Source organism: Coregonus lavaretus (genome assembly GCF_964263955.1).
Source record: "Coregonus lavaretus genome assembly, contig: HAP1_SCAFFOLD_3181, whole genome shotgun sequence".
NCBI classification, from domain to species: domain Eukaryota; kingdom Metazoa; phylum Chordata; class Actinopteri; order Salmoniformes; family Salmonidae; genus Coregonus; species Coregonus lavaretus.
The window spans coordinates 1-19071 of record NW_028156357.1 but is presented as its reverse complement, the minus strand read 5'-3'; the positions used below and the strand labels follow the sequence as shown (position 1 = coordinate 19071).

The following is a 19071-nucleotide window of genomic DNA, read 5'->3' as shown; positions in this document are numbered from 1 at the left end:
ATTACATTTAACATAGCATCTCTGATTCAGGCAACATTACATTTAACATAGCATCTCTGATTCAGGTAACATTACATTTAACATAGCATCTCTGATTCAGGCAACATTACATTTAACATAGCATCTCTGATTCAGGCAACATAGCATCTCTGATTCAGGCAACATTACATTTAACATAGCATCTCTGATTCAGGCAACATTACATTTAACATAGCATCTCTGATTCAGGTAACATTACATTTAACATAGCATCTCTGATTCAGGTAACATTACATTTAACATAGTATCTCCTATCAGGTAACATTACATTTAACATAGCATCTCCTATCAGGCAACATTACATTTAACATAGCATCTCTGATTCAGGCAACATTACATTTAACATAGCATCTCTGATTCAGGTAACATTACATTTAACATACAGTGCCTTGCAAAAGTATTCATCCCCCTTGGCGTTTTTCCTATTTCGTTGCATTACAACCTGTCATTTAAATGGATTTTTATTTGGATTTTATGTAATCGACATACACAAAATAGTCCAAATTGGTGAAGTGAAATGAAAAAAAATAACTTGTTTCAAACAAATAAATAATGGAAAAGTGGTGGGTGTATTCACCCCCTTTGCTATTAAGCCCCTAAATAAGATCTGGTGCAACCAATTACCTTCAGAAGTCACATAATTAGTTAAATAAAGTCCACCTGTGTGCAATCTAAGTGTTACATGATCTGTCACATGATCTCAGTATATATACACCTGTTCTGAAAGGCCCCAGAGTCTGCAACACCACTAAGCAAGGGGCACCACCAAGCAAGCGGCACCATGAAGACCAAGGAGCTCTCTTTGGGGCTGTCGCTGGGCAACACGGACTTTCAACTCTCCCCTCCAAAGAGTTTTCTATGGGGTTGAGATCTGGAGACTGGCTAGGCCACTCCAGGACCTTGAAATGCTTCTTACGAAGCCACTCCTTATACATGTGTGTGTATAGGCTATATACAGAGGCCACTCCTTATACATGTGTATGTATAGGGCTGTGTATGTATAGTATGTATATGTATGTATAGGCTGTGTATGTATAGTATGTATGTGTGTGTATAGGCTATATACAGAGGCCACTCCTTATACATGTGTGTGTATAGGGCTGTGTATCTGGGCTGTGTGTGTATCTGGGCTGTGTATCTGGGCTGTGTATGTATAGGCTGTGTATCTGGGCTGTGTGTGTATAGGGCTGTGTATCTGGGCTGTGTGTGTATAGGGCTGTGTATCTGGGCTGTGTGTGTATAGGGCTGTGTATCTGGGCTGTGTGTGTATAGGGCTGTGTATCTGGGCTGTGTATGTATAGGGCTGTGTATCTGGGCTGTGTATGTATAGGCTGTGTATCTGGGCTGTGTATGTATAGGCTGTGTATCTGGGCTGTGTATGTATAGGCTGTGTATCTGGGCTGTGTATGTATAGGCTGTGTATCTGGGCTGTGTGTGTATCTGGGCTGTGTATGTATAGGCTGTGTATCTGGGCTGTGTATGTATAGGCTGTGTATCTGGGCTGTGTATCTGGGCTGTGTATGTATAGGCTGTGTATGTATAGGCTGTGTATCTGGGCTGTGTATGTATAGGCTGTGTATCTGGGCTGTGTGTGTATAGGCTGTGTATCTGGGCTGTGGATGTATAGGCTGTGTATCTGGGCTGTGTATGTATAGGCTGTGTGTGTGTATAGGCTGTGTATGTATAGGCTGTGTATCTGGGCTGTGTATGTATAGGCTGTGTATCTGGGCTGTGTGTGTATCTGGGCTGTGTATGTATAGGCTGTGTATCTGGGCTGTGTATGTATAGGCTGTGTATCTGGGCTGTGTATCTGGGCTGTGTATGTATAGGCTGTGTATCTGGGCTGTGTATGTATAGGCTGTGTATCTGGGCTGTGTATGTATAGGCTGTGTATCTGGGCTGTGTGTGTATAGGCTGTGTATCTGGGCTGTGTATGTATAGGCTGTGTATCTGGGCTGTGTATGTATAGGCTGTGTATGTATAGGCTGTGTATCTGGGCTGTGTATGTATAGGCTGTGTATGTATAGGCTGTGTATCTGGGCTGTGTATCTGGGCTGTGTATCTGGGCTGTGTATCTGGGCTGTGTGTGTATAGGCTGTGTATGTATAGGCTGTGTATCTGGGCTGTGTATGTATAGGCTGTGTATGTATAGGCTGTGTGTGTATAGGGCTGTGTATGTATAGGCTGTGTATGTATAGGCTGTGTATGTATAGGCTGTGTATGTATAGGCTGTGTATGTATAGGCTGTGTGTGTATAGGCTGTGTGTGTATAGGCTGTGTATGTATAGGCTGTGTATGTATAGGCTGTGTATGTATAGGCTGTGTGTGTATAGGCTGTGTGTGTATAGGCTGTGTGTGTATAGGCTGTGTATGTATAGGCTGTGTATGTATAGGCTGTGTGTGTATAGGGCTGTGTGTGTATAGGGCTGTGTATGTATAGGCTGTGTGTGTATAGGCTGTGTATGTATAGGCTGTGTATGTATAGGCTGTGTATGTATAGGCTGTGTATGTATAGGCTGTGTATGTATAGGCTGTGTATCTGGGCTGTGTATCTGGGCTGTGTATCTGGGCTGTGTGTGTATAGGCTGTGTATGTATAGGCTGTGTATCTGGGCTGTGTATGTATAGGCTGTGTATCTGGGCTGTGTATGTATAGGCTGTGTATGTATAGGCTGTGTATCTGGGCTGTGTATCTGGGCTGTGTATCTGGGCTGTGTATCTGGGCTGTGTGTGTATAGGCTGTGTATGTATAGGCTGTGTATCTGGGCTGTGTATGTATAGGCTGTGTATGTATAGGCTGTGTGTGTATAGGGCTGTGTATGTATAGGCTGTGTATGTATAGGCTGTGTATGTATAGGCTGTGTATGTATAGGCTGTGTATGTATAGGCTGTGTATGTATAGGCTGTGTATGTATAGGCTGTGTGTGTATAGGCTGTGTATGTATAGGCTGTGTATGTATAGGCTGTGTGTGTATAGGATGTGTGTGTATAGGCTGTGTGTGTATAGGCTGTGTATGTATAGGCTGTGTATGTATAGGCTGTGTGTGTATAGGCTGTGTGTGTATAGGCTGTGTATGTATAGGCTGTGTATGTATAGGCTGTGTATGTATAGGCTGTGTGTGTATAGGCTGTGTGTGTATAGGCTGTGTGTGTATAGGCTGTGTATGTATAGGCTGTGTATGTATAGGCTGTGTGTGTATAGGGCTGTGTGTGTATAGGGCTGTGTATGTATAGGCTGTGTGTGTATAGGCTGTGTATGTATAGGCTGTGTATGTATAGGCTGTGTATGTATAGGCTGTGTATGTATAGGCTGTGTATGTATAGGGCTGTGTATCTGGGCTGTGTGTGTATAGGGCTGTGTATCTGGGCTGTGTATGTATAGGCTGTGTATGTATAGGCTGTGTATCTGGGCTGTGTATGTATAGGCTGTGTATCTGGGCTGTGTATCTGGGCTGTGTATGTATAGGCTGTGTATGTATAGGCTGTGTATCTGGGCTGTGTATCTGGGCTGTGTATGTATAGGCTGTGTATGTATAGGCTGTGTATCTGGGCTGTGTATGTATAGGCTGTGTATAGGCTGTGTATGTATAGGCTGTGTATGTATAGGCTGTGTATCTGGGCTGTGTATGTATAGGCTGTGTATGTATAGGCTGTGTATCTGGGCTGTGTATGTATAGGCTGTGTATGTATAGGCTGTGTATCTGGGCTGTGTATCTGGGCTGTGTATGTATAGGCTGTGTATGTATAGGCTGTGTATCTGGGCTGTGTATGTATAGGCTGTGTATAGGCTGTGTATGTATAGGCTGTGTATGTATAGGCTGTGTATGTATAGGCTGTGTATGTATAGGCTGTGTGTGTATAGGCTGTGTATGTATAGGCTGTGTATCTGGGTGTTTAACCGTAAACTGTCTCTGTCACTAGGTGAGGTGTGTGTGGAGGTTGCCATGGGGACAGCGGTTGGCAACAGTGACGTGTGGTTCCGTTTCAACGAGGGTGTGTCCAACGCCGTGCGACGCAACGTCTACATCAGAGAATTGCTGTAACACACACATACACACCATACACACACACACACACACACACACACACCATACACACACACACACACACACCATACACCATACACACACACACACACACACACGTACACACCGTACACAAACACACCATACACCGTACACACACACACACACATACACCATACACACACACACCATCTCATACACGTTAGAATGTTAGTGTATAAATTACCACAGGAGTCAATCTGTCAAACCACCACTTTATTCTGTTTGATTGACAGTGGAAACAGCCAATAAAAACAGTGTATTCTGATTGACAGTGGAAACAGCCAATAAAAACAGTGTATTCTGATTGACAGTGGAAAAAGCCAATAAAAACAGTGTATTCTGATTGACAGTGGAAAAAGCCAATAAAAAGTGTGATTTAGTTAACAACAAACTGCTATGTGGTCCTTTAACAAAGCTTTTAAGATGAACTCTGCAGAGCTACTTTCAGTGCAGGACATGCTACTCACACAGACACAGGCAGGGGTTTACTTTCAACTGAAACCACAGACATGGATGGACAAATAAATAGCATGGTAGAACACGTCAGTTAGTATGTGTCCGTGTGTGTGTGTGTGTGTGTGTGGGTCTCAGTGTGTGTGTGTGTGGGTCTCAGTGTGTGTGTGTCCATGTGTCAGTGTGTGTCTCAGTGTCTCCGTGTGTCTCTGTCTCCGTGTGTGTCTCAGTGTCTCCGTGTGTGTCTCAGTGTGTGTCTCAGTGTCTCCGTGTGTGTCTCTGTCTCCGTGTGTGTCTCAGTGTCTCCGTGTGTGTCTCAGTGTCTCCGTGTGTGTCTCTGTCTGTGTCTCCGTGTGTGTCTCAGTGTCTCAGTGTCTCCGTGTGTGTCTCAGTGTCTCCGTGTGTGTCTCAGTGTCTCCGTGTGTGTCTCTGTCTCAGTGTCTTCGTGTGTGTCTCTGTCTCAGTGTCTCCGTGTGTGTCTCAGTGTCTCCGTGTGTGTCTCTGTCTCAGTGTCTCCGTGTGTGTCTCTGTCTCAGTGTCTCCGTGTGTGTCTCAGTGTCTCCGTGTGTGTCTCAGTGTCTCCGTGTGTGTCTCTGTCTCTGTGTGTGTCTCTGTCTCCGTGTGTGTCTCTGTTTCCGTGTGTGTCTCTGTCTCCGTGTGTGTCCATGTCTCCGTGTGTGTCCATGTCTCCGTGTTTCCGTGTGTGTCTCTGTCTCCGTGTGTGTCCATGTCTCAGTGTCTCCGTGTGTGTCTCTGTCTCCGTGTGTGTCCATGTCTCAGTGTCTCCGTGTGTGTCTCAGTGTCTCCGTGTGTGTCTCTGTCTCCGTGTGTGTCTCTGTCTCCGTGTGTGTCCATGTCTCCGTGTCTCCGTGTGTGTCTCTGTCTCCGTGTGTGTCTCTGTCTCCGTGTGTGTCCATGTCTCCGTGTCTCCGTGTGTGTCTCTGTCTCCGTGTGTGTCTCTGTCTCCGTGTGTGTCCATGTCTCCGTGTTTCCGTGTGTGTCTCTGTCTCCGTGTGTGTCCATGTCTCCGTGTCTCCGTGTGTGTCTCTGTCTCTGTGTGTGTCTCTGTTTCCGTGTGTGTCTCTGTTTCCGTGTGTGTCTCTGTCTCCGTGTGTGTCTCTGTCTCCGTGTGTGTCCATGTCTCAGTGTCTCCGTGTGTGTCTCTGTCTCCGTGTGTGTCCATGTCTCAGTGTCTCCGTGTGTGTCTCTGTCTCCGTGTGTGTCCATGTCTCAGTGTCTCCGTGTGTGTCTCTGTCTCCGTGTGTGTCCATGTCTCAGTGTCTCCGTGTGTGTCTCTGTCTCCGTGTGTGTCCATGTCTCAGTGTCTCCGTGTGTGTCCATGTCTCCGTGTCTCCGTGTGTGTCTCTGTCTCCGTGTGTGTCTCTGTCTCCGTGTCTCCGTGTGTGTCCATGTCTCCGTGTCTCCGTGTGTGTCTCTGTCTCCGTGTGTGTCTCTGTGTCTCCGTGTGTGTCTCTGTGTCTCCGTGTGTGTCCATGTCTCCGTGTCTCTGTGTGTGTCCATGTCTCTGTGTCTCTGTGTGTGTCTCTGTCTCCGTGTGTGTCCATGTCTCCGTGTCTCCGTGTGTGTCTCTTAGAGGATCACACACTTGCCTTTCTCCACCCAGGGGTTGGCCCTCATCAGCTCTGGGTTCAGGAAGGGGTCGTCACACACACACCCCTCGATCCATTTCACCAGCCTGCCGAGAGAGCACACACACACCGTTAGACCACACACACACACACTGTTAGACCACACACACACACACACTCCTCTGTCCACTAGGCTGGGATTCAATCTGATGGCAGGTTCAGGTTCTAGGTGTTTTCTAAGGTAACTTCTGATTGAGTCGACCTGTGCAGCGTTTACCGTAAATGGGAACTCACCAAACGCGGAAAACATTGCCTTTCAAAACCGCCTAAAACCCACGATCAGATTGAATCCCGGACGTAGACAAGGTTGCTAGTTTGAATCCTAGTTGAGACTTTTGTTTTCCAATCTTACCCAACATTCCTAACTATTCACATTTTCAGTGTTGCTGACTTAACAGCTTTAAATCTGTGAAATAAAGAGTTTGTGCAACAGGTAGCCTGGTGGTTAGAGGATTGGGCCAGTAAACGAAATGTTGCTGGTTCGAATCCCCGAGACGACAAGGTGAGAAATCTGTTGATGTGCCCTTGAGCAAGGCACTTAACCATAATGATTTCCAGGGAGGGCCATACAACTATGGCTGACCCTGTAAAACAACACATTACACTGCACCTATCTGTTGTGTGACAATAAAACATGTATTTATATTGTGTTGGTACGGAGACCAGAAGGACACTGGGATAGAGACCAGAAGGACACTGGGATAGAGACCAGAAGGACACTGGGATAGAGACTAGACTCTGGGATAGAGACCAGAAGGACACTAGGATAGAGGCCAGAAGGACTAGACACTGGGATAGAGACCAGAAGGACTAGACACTGGGATAGAGACCAGAAGGACTAGACACTGGGATAGAGACCAGAAGGACTAGACACTGGGATAGAGACCAGAAGGACTAGACACTGGGATAGAGACCAGAAGGACTCTGGGATAGAGACCAGAAGGACTAGACACTGGGATATAGACCAGAAGGACTAGACACTGGGATAGAGACCAGAATGACTAGACACTGGGATAGAGACCAGAAGGACACTGGGATAGAGACCAGAAGGACACTGGGATAGAGACCAGAAGGACTAGACACTGGGATAGAGACCAGAAGGACTAGACACTGGGATAGAGACCAGAAGGACTCTGGGATAGAGACCAGAAGGACTAGACACTGGGATAGAGACCAGAAGGACTAGACACTGGGATAGAGACCAGAAGGACTAGACTCTGGGATAGAGACCAGAAGGACACTGGGATAGAGACCAGAAGGACACTGGGATAGAGACCAGAAGGACACTAGGATAGAGACCAGAAGGACTAGACACTGGGATAGAGACCAGAAGGACTAGACACTGGGATAGAGACCAGAAGGACTAGACACTGGGATAGAGACCAAAAGGACACTGGGATAGAGACCAGAAGGACTAGACACTGGGATAGAGACCAGAAGGACTAGACACTGGGATAGAGACCAAAAGGACACTGGGATAGAGACCAAAAGGACACTGGGATAGAGACCAAAAGGACTAGACTCTGGGATAGAGACCAGAAGGACTAGACACTGGGATAGAGACCAGAAGGACATCGGGATAAAGACCAAAAGGACACGACTCTGGGATAGAGACCAGAAGGACTAGACACTGGGATAGAGACCAGAAGGACTAGACACTGGGATAGAGACCAAAAGGACACTGGGATAGTGACCAGAAGGACTAGACACTGGGATAGAGACCAGAAGGACTAGACACTGGGATAGAGACCAAAAGGACACTGGGATAGAGACCAAAAGGACACTGGGCTAGAGACCAGAAGGACTAGACTCTGGGATAGAGACCAGAAGGACTAGACACTGGGATAGAGACCAGAAGGACATCGGGATAAAGACCAAAAGGACACTGGGATAGAGACCAAAAGGACACTGGGATAGAGACCAGAAGGACACTGGGATAGAGACCAAAAGGACACTGGGATAGAGACCAAAAGGACACTGGGATAGAGACCAAAAGGACACTGGGATAGAGACCAAAAGGACACTGGGATAGAGACCCGAAGGACTAGACACTGGGATAGAGATCCGAAGGACTAGACACTGGGATAGAGACCAGAAGAACACTGGTATAGAGACCAGAAGGACTAGACACTGGGATAGAGACCAGAAGGACTAGACACTGGGATAGAGACCAGAAGGACTAGACACTGGGATAGAGACCAGAAGGACTAGACACTGGGATAGAGACCAGAAGGACTAGACACTGGGATAGAGACCAGAAGGACTAGACACTGGGATAGAGACCAAAAGGACACTGGGATAGAGACCAAAAGGACACTGGGATAGACACCAGAAGGACTAGACACTGGGCTAGAGACCAGAAAGACTAGACTCTGGGATAGAGACCAGAAGGACTAGACACTGGGATAGAGACCAGAAGGACATCGGGATAAAGACCAAAAGGACACTGGGATAGAGACCAAAAGGACACTGGGATAGAGACCAGAAGGACACTGGGATAGAGACCAAAAGGACACTGGGATAGAGACCAAAAGGACACTGGGATAGAGACCAAAAGGACACTGGGATAGAGACCAAAAGGACACTGGGATAGAGACCCGAAGGACTAGACACTGGGATAGAGATCCGAAGGACTAGACACTGGGATAGAGACCAGAAGAACACTGGTATAGAGACCAGAAGGACTAGACACTGGGATAGAGACCAGAAGGACTAGACACTGGGATAGAGACCAGAAGGACTAGACACTGGGATAGAGACCAAAAGGACACTGGGATAGAGACCAAAAGGACACTGGGATAGAGACCAGAAGGACTAGACACTGGGCTAGAGACCAGAAGGACTAGACTCTGGGATAGAGACCAGAAGGACTAGACACTGGGATAGAGACCAGAAGGACATCGGGATAAAGACCAAAAGGACACTGGGATAGAGACCAAAAGGACACTGGGATAGAGACCAGAAGGACACTGGGATAGAGACCAAAAGGACACTGGGATAGAGACCAAAAGGACACTGGGATAGAGACCAAAAGGACACTGGGATAGAGACCAAAAGGACACTGGGATAGAGACCAAAAGGACACTGGGATAGAGACCCGAAGGACTAGACACTGGGATAGAGATCCGAAGGACTAGACACTGGGATAGAGACCAGAAGAACACTGGTATAGAGACCAGAAGGACTAGACACTGGGATAGAGACCAGAAGGACTAGACACTGGGATAGAGACCAGAAGGACTAGACACTGGGATAGAGACCAGAAGGACTAGACACTGGGATAGAGACCAGAAGGACACTGGGATAGAGACCAGAAGGACACTGGGATAGAGACCAGAAGGACACTGGGATAGAGACCCGAAGGACACTGGGATAGAGACCAGAAGGACTAGACACTGGGATAGAGACCAGAAGGACTAGAAACTGGGATAGAGACCAGAAGAACACTGGGATAGAGACCAGAAGGACTAGACACTGGGATAGAGACCAGAAGGACTAGACACTGGGATAGAGACCAGAAGGACTAGACACTGGGATAGAGACCAGAAGGACTAGCAACTGGGATAGAGACCAGAAGGACACTGGGATAGAGACCAGAAGGACACTGGGATAGAGACCAGAAGGACTAGACACTGGGATAGAGACCAGAAGGACACTGGGATAGAGACCAGAAGGACACTGGGATAGAGACCAGAAGGACACTGGGATAGAGACAAGAAGGACACTGGGATAGAGACCAGAAGGACTCTGGGATAGAGACCAGAAGGACTAGACACTGGGATAGAGACCAGAAGGACTAGACTCTGGGATAGAGACCAGAGGGACACTGGGATAGAGACCAGAAGGACACTGGGATAGAGACTAGAAGAACTAGACTCTGGGATAGAGACCAGAAGGACTAGACTCTGGGATAGAGACCAGAAGGACACTGGGATAGAGACAAGAAGGACACTGGGATAGAGACCAGAAGGACTCTGGGATAGAGACCAAAAGGACTCTGGGATAGAGACCAAAAGGACACTGGGATAGAGACCAAAAGGACACTGGGATAGAGACCCGAAGGACTAGACACTGGGATAGAGACCCGAAGGACTAGACACTGGGATAAAGACCAGAAGAACACTGGGATAGAGACCAGAAGGACTAGACACTGGGATAGAGACCAGAAGGACTAGACACTGGGATAGAGACCAGAAGGACACTGGGATAGAGACCAGAAGGCCAGAAGGACACTGGGATAGAGACCAGAAGTACACTGGGATAGAGACCCGAAGGACACTGGGATAGAGACCAGAAGGACTAGACACTGGGATAGAGACCCGAAGGACTAGACACTGGGATAGAGACCAGAAGAACACTGGGATAGAGACCAGAAGGACTAGACACTGGGATAGAGACCAGAAGGACTAGACACTGGGATAGAGACCAGAAGGACTAGACACTGGGATAGAGACCAGAAGGACTAGACACTGGGATAGAGACCAGAAGGACACTGGGATAGAGACCAGAAGGACACTGGGATAGAGACCAGAAGGACACTGGGATAGAGACCAGAAGGACTAGACACTGGGATAGAGACCAGAAGGACTAGACACTGGGATAGAGACCAGAAGGACACTGGGATAGAGACCAGAAGGACTAGACTCTGGGATAGAGACCAGAAGGACACTGGGATAGAGACAAGAAGGACACTGGGATAGAGACCAGAAGGACTCTGGGATAGAGACCAGAAGGACTAGACACTGGGATAGAGACCAGAAGGACTAGACTCTGGGATAGAGACCAGAAGGACTAGACTCTGGGATAGAGACCAGAATGACACTGGGATAGAGACCAGAAGGACACTGGGATAGAGACCAGAAAGACTCTGGGATAGAGACTAGAAGGACACTGGGATAGAGACCAGAAGGACACTGGGATAGAGACCAGAATGACTAGACACTGGGATAGAGACCAGAAGGACTAGACACTGGGATAGAGACCAGAAGAACACTGGGATAGAGACCAGAAGGACTAGACACTGGGATAGAGACCAGAAGGACTAGACACTGGGATAGAGACCAGAAGGACTAGACACTGGGATAGAGACCAGAAGGACACTGGGATAGAGACCAAAAGGACTAGAAACGGGGATAGAGACCAGAAGGACACTGCGATAGAGACCAGAAGGACTAGACACTGGGATAGAGACCAGAAGGACTAGACACTGGGATAGAGACCAGAAGGACTAGACACTGGGATAGAGACCAGAAGGACACTGGGATAGAGACCAGAAGGACTCTGGGATAGAGACCAGAAGGACACTGGGATAGAGACCAGAAGGACTAGACACTGGGATAGAGACCAGAAGGACTAGACACTGGGATAGAGACCAGAAGGACTAGACACTGGGATAGAGACCAGAAGGACTAGACACTGGGATAGAGACCAGAAGGACACTGGGATAGAGACCAGAAGGACTAGACACTGGGATAGAGACCAGAAGGACACTGGGATGGAGACCAGAAGGACTAGACACTGGGATAGAGACCAGAAGGACACTGGGATAGAGTCCAGAAGGACACTGGGATAGAGACCAGAAGGACACTGGGATAGAGACTAGAAGAACTAGACACTGGGATAGATACCAGAAGGACTAGAAACTGGGATAGAGACCAGAAGGACACTGGGATAGAGACCAGAAGGACACTGGGATGGAGACTAGAAGAACTAGACACTGGGATAGAGACTAGAAGGACTAGACTCTGGGATAGAGACCAGAAGGACTAGACTCTGGGATAGAGACCAGAAGGACTAGACACTGGGATAGAGACCAGAAGGACTAGACACTGGGATAGAGACCAGAAGGACTAGACACTGGGATAGAGACCAGAAGGACACTGGGATAGAGACTAGAAGAACTAGACACTGTGATAGAGACTAGAAGAACTAGACACTGGGATAGAGACCAGAAGGACACTGGGATAGAGACCAGAAGGACTAGACTCTGGGATAGAGACCAGAAGGACTATTCTCTGGGATAGAGACCAGAAGGATTAGACTCTGGGATAGAGACCAGAAGGACACTGGGATAGAGACCAGAAGGACTAGAAACTGGGATAGAGACCAGAAGGACTAGACTCTGGGATAGAGACCAAAAGGACTAGACACTGGGATAGAGACCAGAAGGACTAGACTCTGGGATAGAGACCAGAAGGACTAGACACTGGGATAGAGACCAGAAGGACTAGACTCTGGGATAGAGACCAGAAGGACTAGACTCTGGGATAGAGACCAGAAGGACTAGACTCTGGGATAGAGACCAGAAGGACTAGACACTGGGATAGAGACCAGAAGGACACTGGGATAGAGACCAGAAGGACACTGGGATAGAGACTAGAAGAACTAGACACTGGGATAGAGACCAGAAGGACACTGGGATAGAGACCAGAAGGACACTGGGATAGAGACCAGAAGGACACTGGGATAGAGACCAGAAGGACTAGACACTGGGATAGAGACCAGAAGGACTAGACTCTGGGATAGAGACCAGAAAGACACTGGGATAGAGACCAGAAGGACTAGACACTGGGATAGAGACCAGAAGGACTAGACACTGGGATAGAGACCAGAAGGACTAGACACTGGGATAGAGACCAGAAGGACTCTGGCATAGAGACCAGAAGGACTAGACACTGGGATAGAGACCAGAAGGACTAGACACTGGGATAGAGACCAGAAGGACTCTGGGATAGAGACCAGAAGGACACTGGGATAGAGACCAGAAGGACACTAGGATAGAGACCAGAAGGACTAGACACTGGGATAGAGACCAGAAGGACTAGACACTGGGATAGAGACCAGAAGGACTAGACACTGGGATAGAGACCAGAAGGACTCTGGGATAGAGACCAGAAGGACTAGACTCTGGGATAGAGACCAGAAGGACTAGACACTGGGATAGAGACCAGAAGGACTCTGGGATAGAGACCAGAAGGACTAGACACTGGGATAGAGACCAGAAGGACTCTGGGATAGAGACCAGAAGGACTAGACTCTGGGATAGAGACCAGAAGGACTAGACACTGGGATAGAGACCAGAAGGACTCTGGGATAGAGACCAGAAGGACTAGACACTGGGATAGAGACCAGAAGGACTAGACACTGGGATAGAGACCAGAAGGACTCTGGGATAGAGACCAGAAGGACTAGACACTGGGATAGAGACCAGAAGGACTCTGGGATAGAAACCTGAACAGTACGTACTCAGTAACAGTGATGGAGGATTTCTCTCTGCTGATGGCCAACTGGTACTGAAGACTCTCCACCTCTCTTTTCATCTGAGGAAGGTCCAAGTCCTCCATCTACACATACATACATACATATATATATATACATACATACACATTACACACACCATACCACACACACAAAAAATAGATAAAATATGTTTACTGTACCCGAAATGTGTTGAATTTCAACCTGTACTCTCCTACCAGACAGATCTATAGTCTACACTCTCCTACCAGACAGATCTATACAGTCTACACTCTCCTACCAGACAGATCTATAGTCTACACTCTCCTACCAGACAGATCTATAGTCTACACTCTCCTACCAGACAGATCTATAGTCTACACTCTCCTACCAGACAGATCTATACAGTCTACACTCTCCTACCAGACAGATCTATACAGTCTACACTCTCCTACCAGACAGATCTATAGTCTACACTCTCCTACCAGACAGATCTATACAGTCTACACTCTCCTACCAGACAGATCTATACAGTCTACACTCTCCTACCAGACAGATCTATAGTCTACACTCTCCTAAAAGACAGATCTATAGTCTACACTCTCCTACCAGACAGATCTATACAGTCTACACTCTCCTACCAGACAGATCTATAGTCTACACTCTCCTACCAGACAGATCTATACAGTCTACACTCTCCTACCAGACAGATCTATAGTCTACACTCTCCTACCAGACAGATCTATAGTCTACACTCTCCTACCAGACAGATCTATACAGTCTACACTCTCCTACCAGACAGATCTACAGTCTACACTCTCCTACCAGACAGATCTATTACAGTCTACACTCTCCTACCAGACAGATCTATACATTGTCTACACTCCCCTACCAGACAGATCTATATAGTCTACACTCTCCTACCAGACAGATCTATAGTCTACACTCTCCTACCAGACAGATCTATAGTCTACACTCTCCTACCAGACAGATCTATACAGTCTACACTCTCCTACCAGACAGATCTATACAGTCTACACTCTCCTACCAGACAGATCTATACAGTCTACACTCTCCTACCAGACATATCTATACAGTCTACACTCTCCTACCAGACAGATCTATAGTCTACACTCTCCTACCAGACATATCTATACAGTCTACACTCTCCTACCAGACAGATCTATAGTCTACACTCTCCTACCAGACAGATCTATACAGTCTACACTCTCCTACCAGACAGATCTATAGTCTACACTCTCCTACCAGACAGATCTATACAGTCTACACTCTCCTACCAGACAGATCTATAGTCTACACTCTCCTACCAGACAGATCTATAGTCTACACTCTCCTACCAGACAGATCTATACAGTCTACACTCTCCTACCAGACAGATCTATACAGTCTACACTCTCCTACCAGACAGATCTATACAGTCTACACTCTCCTACCAGACAGATCTATACAGTCTACACTCTCCTACCAGACAGATCTATAGTCTACACTCTCCTACCAGACAGATCTATACAGTCTACACTCTCCTACCAGACAGATCTATAGTCTACACTCTCCTACCAGACAGATCTATAGTCTACACTCTCCTACCAGACAGATCTATAGTCTACACTCTCCTACCAGACAGATCTATACAGTCTACACTCTCCTACCAGACAGATCTATACAGTCTACACTCTCCTACCAGACAGATCTATAGTCTACACTCTCCTACCAGACAGATCTATAGTCTACACTCTCCTACCAGACAGATCTATACAGTCTACACTCTCCTACCAGACAGATCTATAGTCTACACTCTCCTACCAGACAGATCTATAGTCTACACTCTCCTACCAGACAGATCTATAGTCTACACTCTCCTACCAGACAGATCTATAGTCTACACTCTCCTACCAGACAGATCTATACAGTCTACACTCTCCTACCAGACAGATCTATAGTCTACACTCTCCTACCAGACAGACAGATCTATAGTCTACACTCTCCTACCAGACAGACAGATCTATACAGTCTACACTCTCCTACCAGACAGACATATCTATACAGTCTACACTCTCCTACCAGACAGATCTATACAGTCTACACTCTCCTACCAGACAGATCTATACAGTCTACACTCTCCTACCAGACAGATCTATAGTCTACACTCTCCTACCAGACAGATCTATACAGTCTACACTCTCCTACCAGACAGATCTATAGTCTACACTCTCCTACCAGACAGATCTATACAGTCTACACTCTCCTACCAGACAGATCTATACAGTCTACACTCTCCTACCAGACAGATCTATAGTCTACACTCTCCTACCAGACAGATCTATACAGTCTACACTCTCCTACCAGACAGATCTATAGTCTACACTCTCCTACCAGACAGATATATACAGTCTACACTCTCCTACCAGACAGATCTATAGTCTACACTCTCCTACCAGACAGATCTATAGTCTACACTCTCCTACCAGACAGATCTATACAGTCTACACTCTCCTACCAGACAGATCTATACAGTCTACACTCTCCTACCAGACAGATCTATACAGTCTACACTCTCCTACCAGACAGATCTATAGTCTACACTCTCCTACCAGACAGATCTATACAGTCTACACTCTCCTACCAGACATATCTATAGTCTACACTCTCCTACCAGACAGATCTATAGTCTACACTCTCCTACCAGACAGATCTATACAGTCTACACTCTCCTACCAGACAGATCTATAGTCTACACTCTCCTACCAGACAGATCTATAGTCTACACTCTCCTACCAGACAGATCTACAGTCTACACTCTCCTACCAGACAGATCTATAGTCTACACTCTCCTACCAGACAGATCTACAGTCTACACTCTCCTACCAGACAGATCTATACAGTCTACACTCTCCTACCAGACAGATCTATACAGTCTACACTCTCCTACCAGACAGATCTATACAGTCTACACTCTCCTACCAGACATATCTATAGTCTACACTCTCCTACCAGACAGATCTATAGTCTACACTCTCCTACCAGACAGATCTACAGTCTACACTCTCCTACCAGACAGATCTATAGTCTACACTCTCCTACCAGACAGATCTATACAGTCTACACTCTCCTACCAGACAGATCTATACAGTCTACACTCTCCTACCAGACAGATCTATAGTCTACACTCTCCTACCAGACAGATCTATACAGTCTACACTCTCCTACCAGACAGATCTATACAGTCTACACTCTCCTACCAGACAGATCTATACAGTCTACACTCTCCTACCAGACATATCTATACAGTCTACACTCTCCTACCAGACAGATCTATAGTCTACACTCTCCTACCAGACAGATCTATACAGTCTACACTCTCCTACCAGACAGATCTATAGTCTACACTCTCCTACCAGACAGATCTATACAGTCTACACTCTCCTACCAGACAGATCTATAGTCTACACTCTCCTACCAGACAGATCTATACAGTCTACACTCTCCTACCAGACAGATCTATAGTCTACACTCTCCTACCAGACAGATCTATACAGTCTACACTCTCCTACCAGACAGATCTATAGTCTACACTCTCCTACCAGACAGATCTATAGTCTACACTCTCCTACCAGACAGATCTATACAGTCTACACTCTCCTACCAGACAGATCTATACAGTCTACACTCTCCTACCAGACAGATCTATAGTCTACACTCTCCTACCAGACAGATCTATAGTCTACACTCTCCTACCAGACAGATCTATAGTCTACACTCTCCTACCAGACAGACAGATCTATAGTCTACACTCTCCTACCAGACAGATCTATACAGTCTACACTCTCCTACCAGACAGATCTATAGTCTACACTCTCCTACCAGACAGATATATACAGTCTACACTCTCCTACCAGACAGATCTATAGTCTACACTCTCCTACCAGACAGATATATACAGTCTACACTCTCCTACCAGACATATCTATACAGTCTACACTCTCCTACCAGACAGATCTATAGTCTACACTCTCCTACCAGACAGATATATACAGTCTACACTCTCCTACCAGACAGATCTATAGTCTACACTCTCCTACCAGACAGATCTATACAGTCTACACTCTCCTACCAGACAGATCTATAGTCTACACTCTCCTACCAGACAGATCTATAGTCTACACTCTCCTACCAGACAGATCTATACAGTCTACACTCTCCTACCAGACAGATCTATACAGTCTACACTCTCCTACCAGACAGATCTATACAGTCTACACTCTCCTACCAGACAGATCTATACAGTCTACACTCTCCTACCAGACAGATCTATACAGTCTACACTCTCCTACCAGACAGATCTATACAGTCTACACTCTCCTACCAGACAGATCTATAGTCTACACTCTCCTACCAGACAGATCTATAGTCTACACTCTCCTACCAGACAGATCTATACAGTCTACACTCTCCTACCAGACAGATCTATAGTCTACACTCTCCTACCAGACAGATCTATAGTCTACACTCTCCTACCAGACAGATCTATAGTCTACACTCTCCTACCAGACAGATCTATACAGTCTACACTCTCCTACCAGACAGATCTATAGTCTACACTCTCCTACCAGACAGACAGATCTATAGTCTACACTCTCCTACCAGACATATCTATACAGTCTACACTCTCCTACCAGACAGATCTATAGTCTACACTCTCCTACCAGACAGATCTATACAGTCTACACTCTCCTACCAGACAGATCTATAGTCTACACTCTCCTACCAGACAGATCTATACAGTCTACACTCTCCTACCAGACAGATCTATAGTCTACACTCTCCTACCAGACAGATCTATAGTCTACACTCTCCTACCAGACAGATCTATACAGTCTACACTCTCCTACCAGACAGATCTATAGTCTACACTCTCCTACCAGACAGATCTATACAGTCTACACTCTCCTACCAGACAGATCTATACAGTCTACACTCTCCTACCAGACAGATCTATACAGTCTACACTCTCCTACCAGACAGATCTATAGTCTACACTCTCCTACCAGACAGATCTATAGTCTACACTCTCCTACCAGACAGATCTATACAGTCTACACTCTCCTACCAGACAGATCTATACAGTCTACACTCTCCTACCAGACAGATCTATACAGTCTACACTCTCCTACCAGACAGATCTATACAGTCTACACTCTCCTACCAGACAGATATATAGTCTACACTCTCCTACCAGACAGATCTATACAGTCTACACTCTCCTACCAGACAGATCTATAGTCTACACTCTCCTACCAGACAGATCTATACAGTCTACACTCTCCTACCAGACAGATCTATAGTCTACACTCTCCTACCAGACAGATCTATAGTCTACACTCTCCTACCAGACAGATCTATAGTCTACACTCTCCTACCAGACAGATCTATAGTCTACACTCTCCTACCAGACAGATCTATACAGTCTACACTCTCCTACCAGACAGATCTATAGTCTACACTCTCCTACCAGACAGATCTATACAGTCTACATTCTCCTACCAGACAGATCTATAGTCTACACTCTCCTACCAGACAGATCTATACAGTCTACACTCTCCTACCAGA

General features: G+C 46.5%; 2 protein-coding genes across 2 annotated transcripts in view; one reads left to right on the top strand and one right to left on the bottom strand.

The window, feature by feature from the left end:
• Positions 1-4109, top strand: part of LOC311126436 (chromosome transmission fidelity protein 18 homolog) — a gene marked incomplete at its 5' end in the record, with an annotated part of 52144 nt that extends 48035 nt beyond the window's left edge. The window contains one exon of the mRNA XM_084200435.1: positions 3960-4109. Within this exon, the coding sequence (XP_084056561.1) occupies positions 3960-4081 (122 nt within the window). The remainder of the gene's footprint in view (positions 1-3959) is intronic.
• Positions 4110-4304: 195 nt separating this feature from the next.
• LOC311126437 (guanine nucleotide-binding protein G(I)/G(S)/G(O) subunit gamma-13-like) lies at positions 4305-13550 on the bottom strand (the record flags this gene model as incomplete). Its single annotated transcript, XM_084200436.1, has 2 exons — positions 4305-6254; positions 13453-13550. 2 exons carry the CDS (start codon positions 13548-13550, stop codon positions 6149-6151), a joined length of 204 nt encoding a protein of 67 aa, XP_084056562.1. The 3' UTR covers positions 4305-6148.
• Between the last annotated feature and the right edge of the window lie 5521 nt (positions 13551-19071).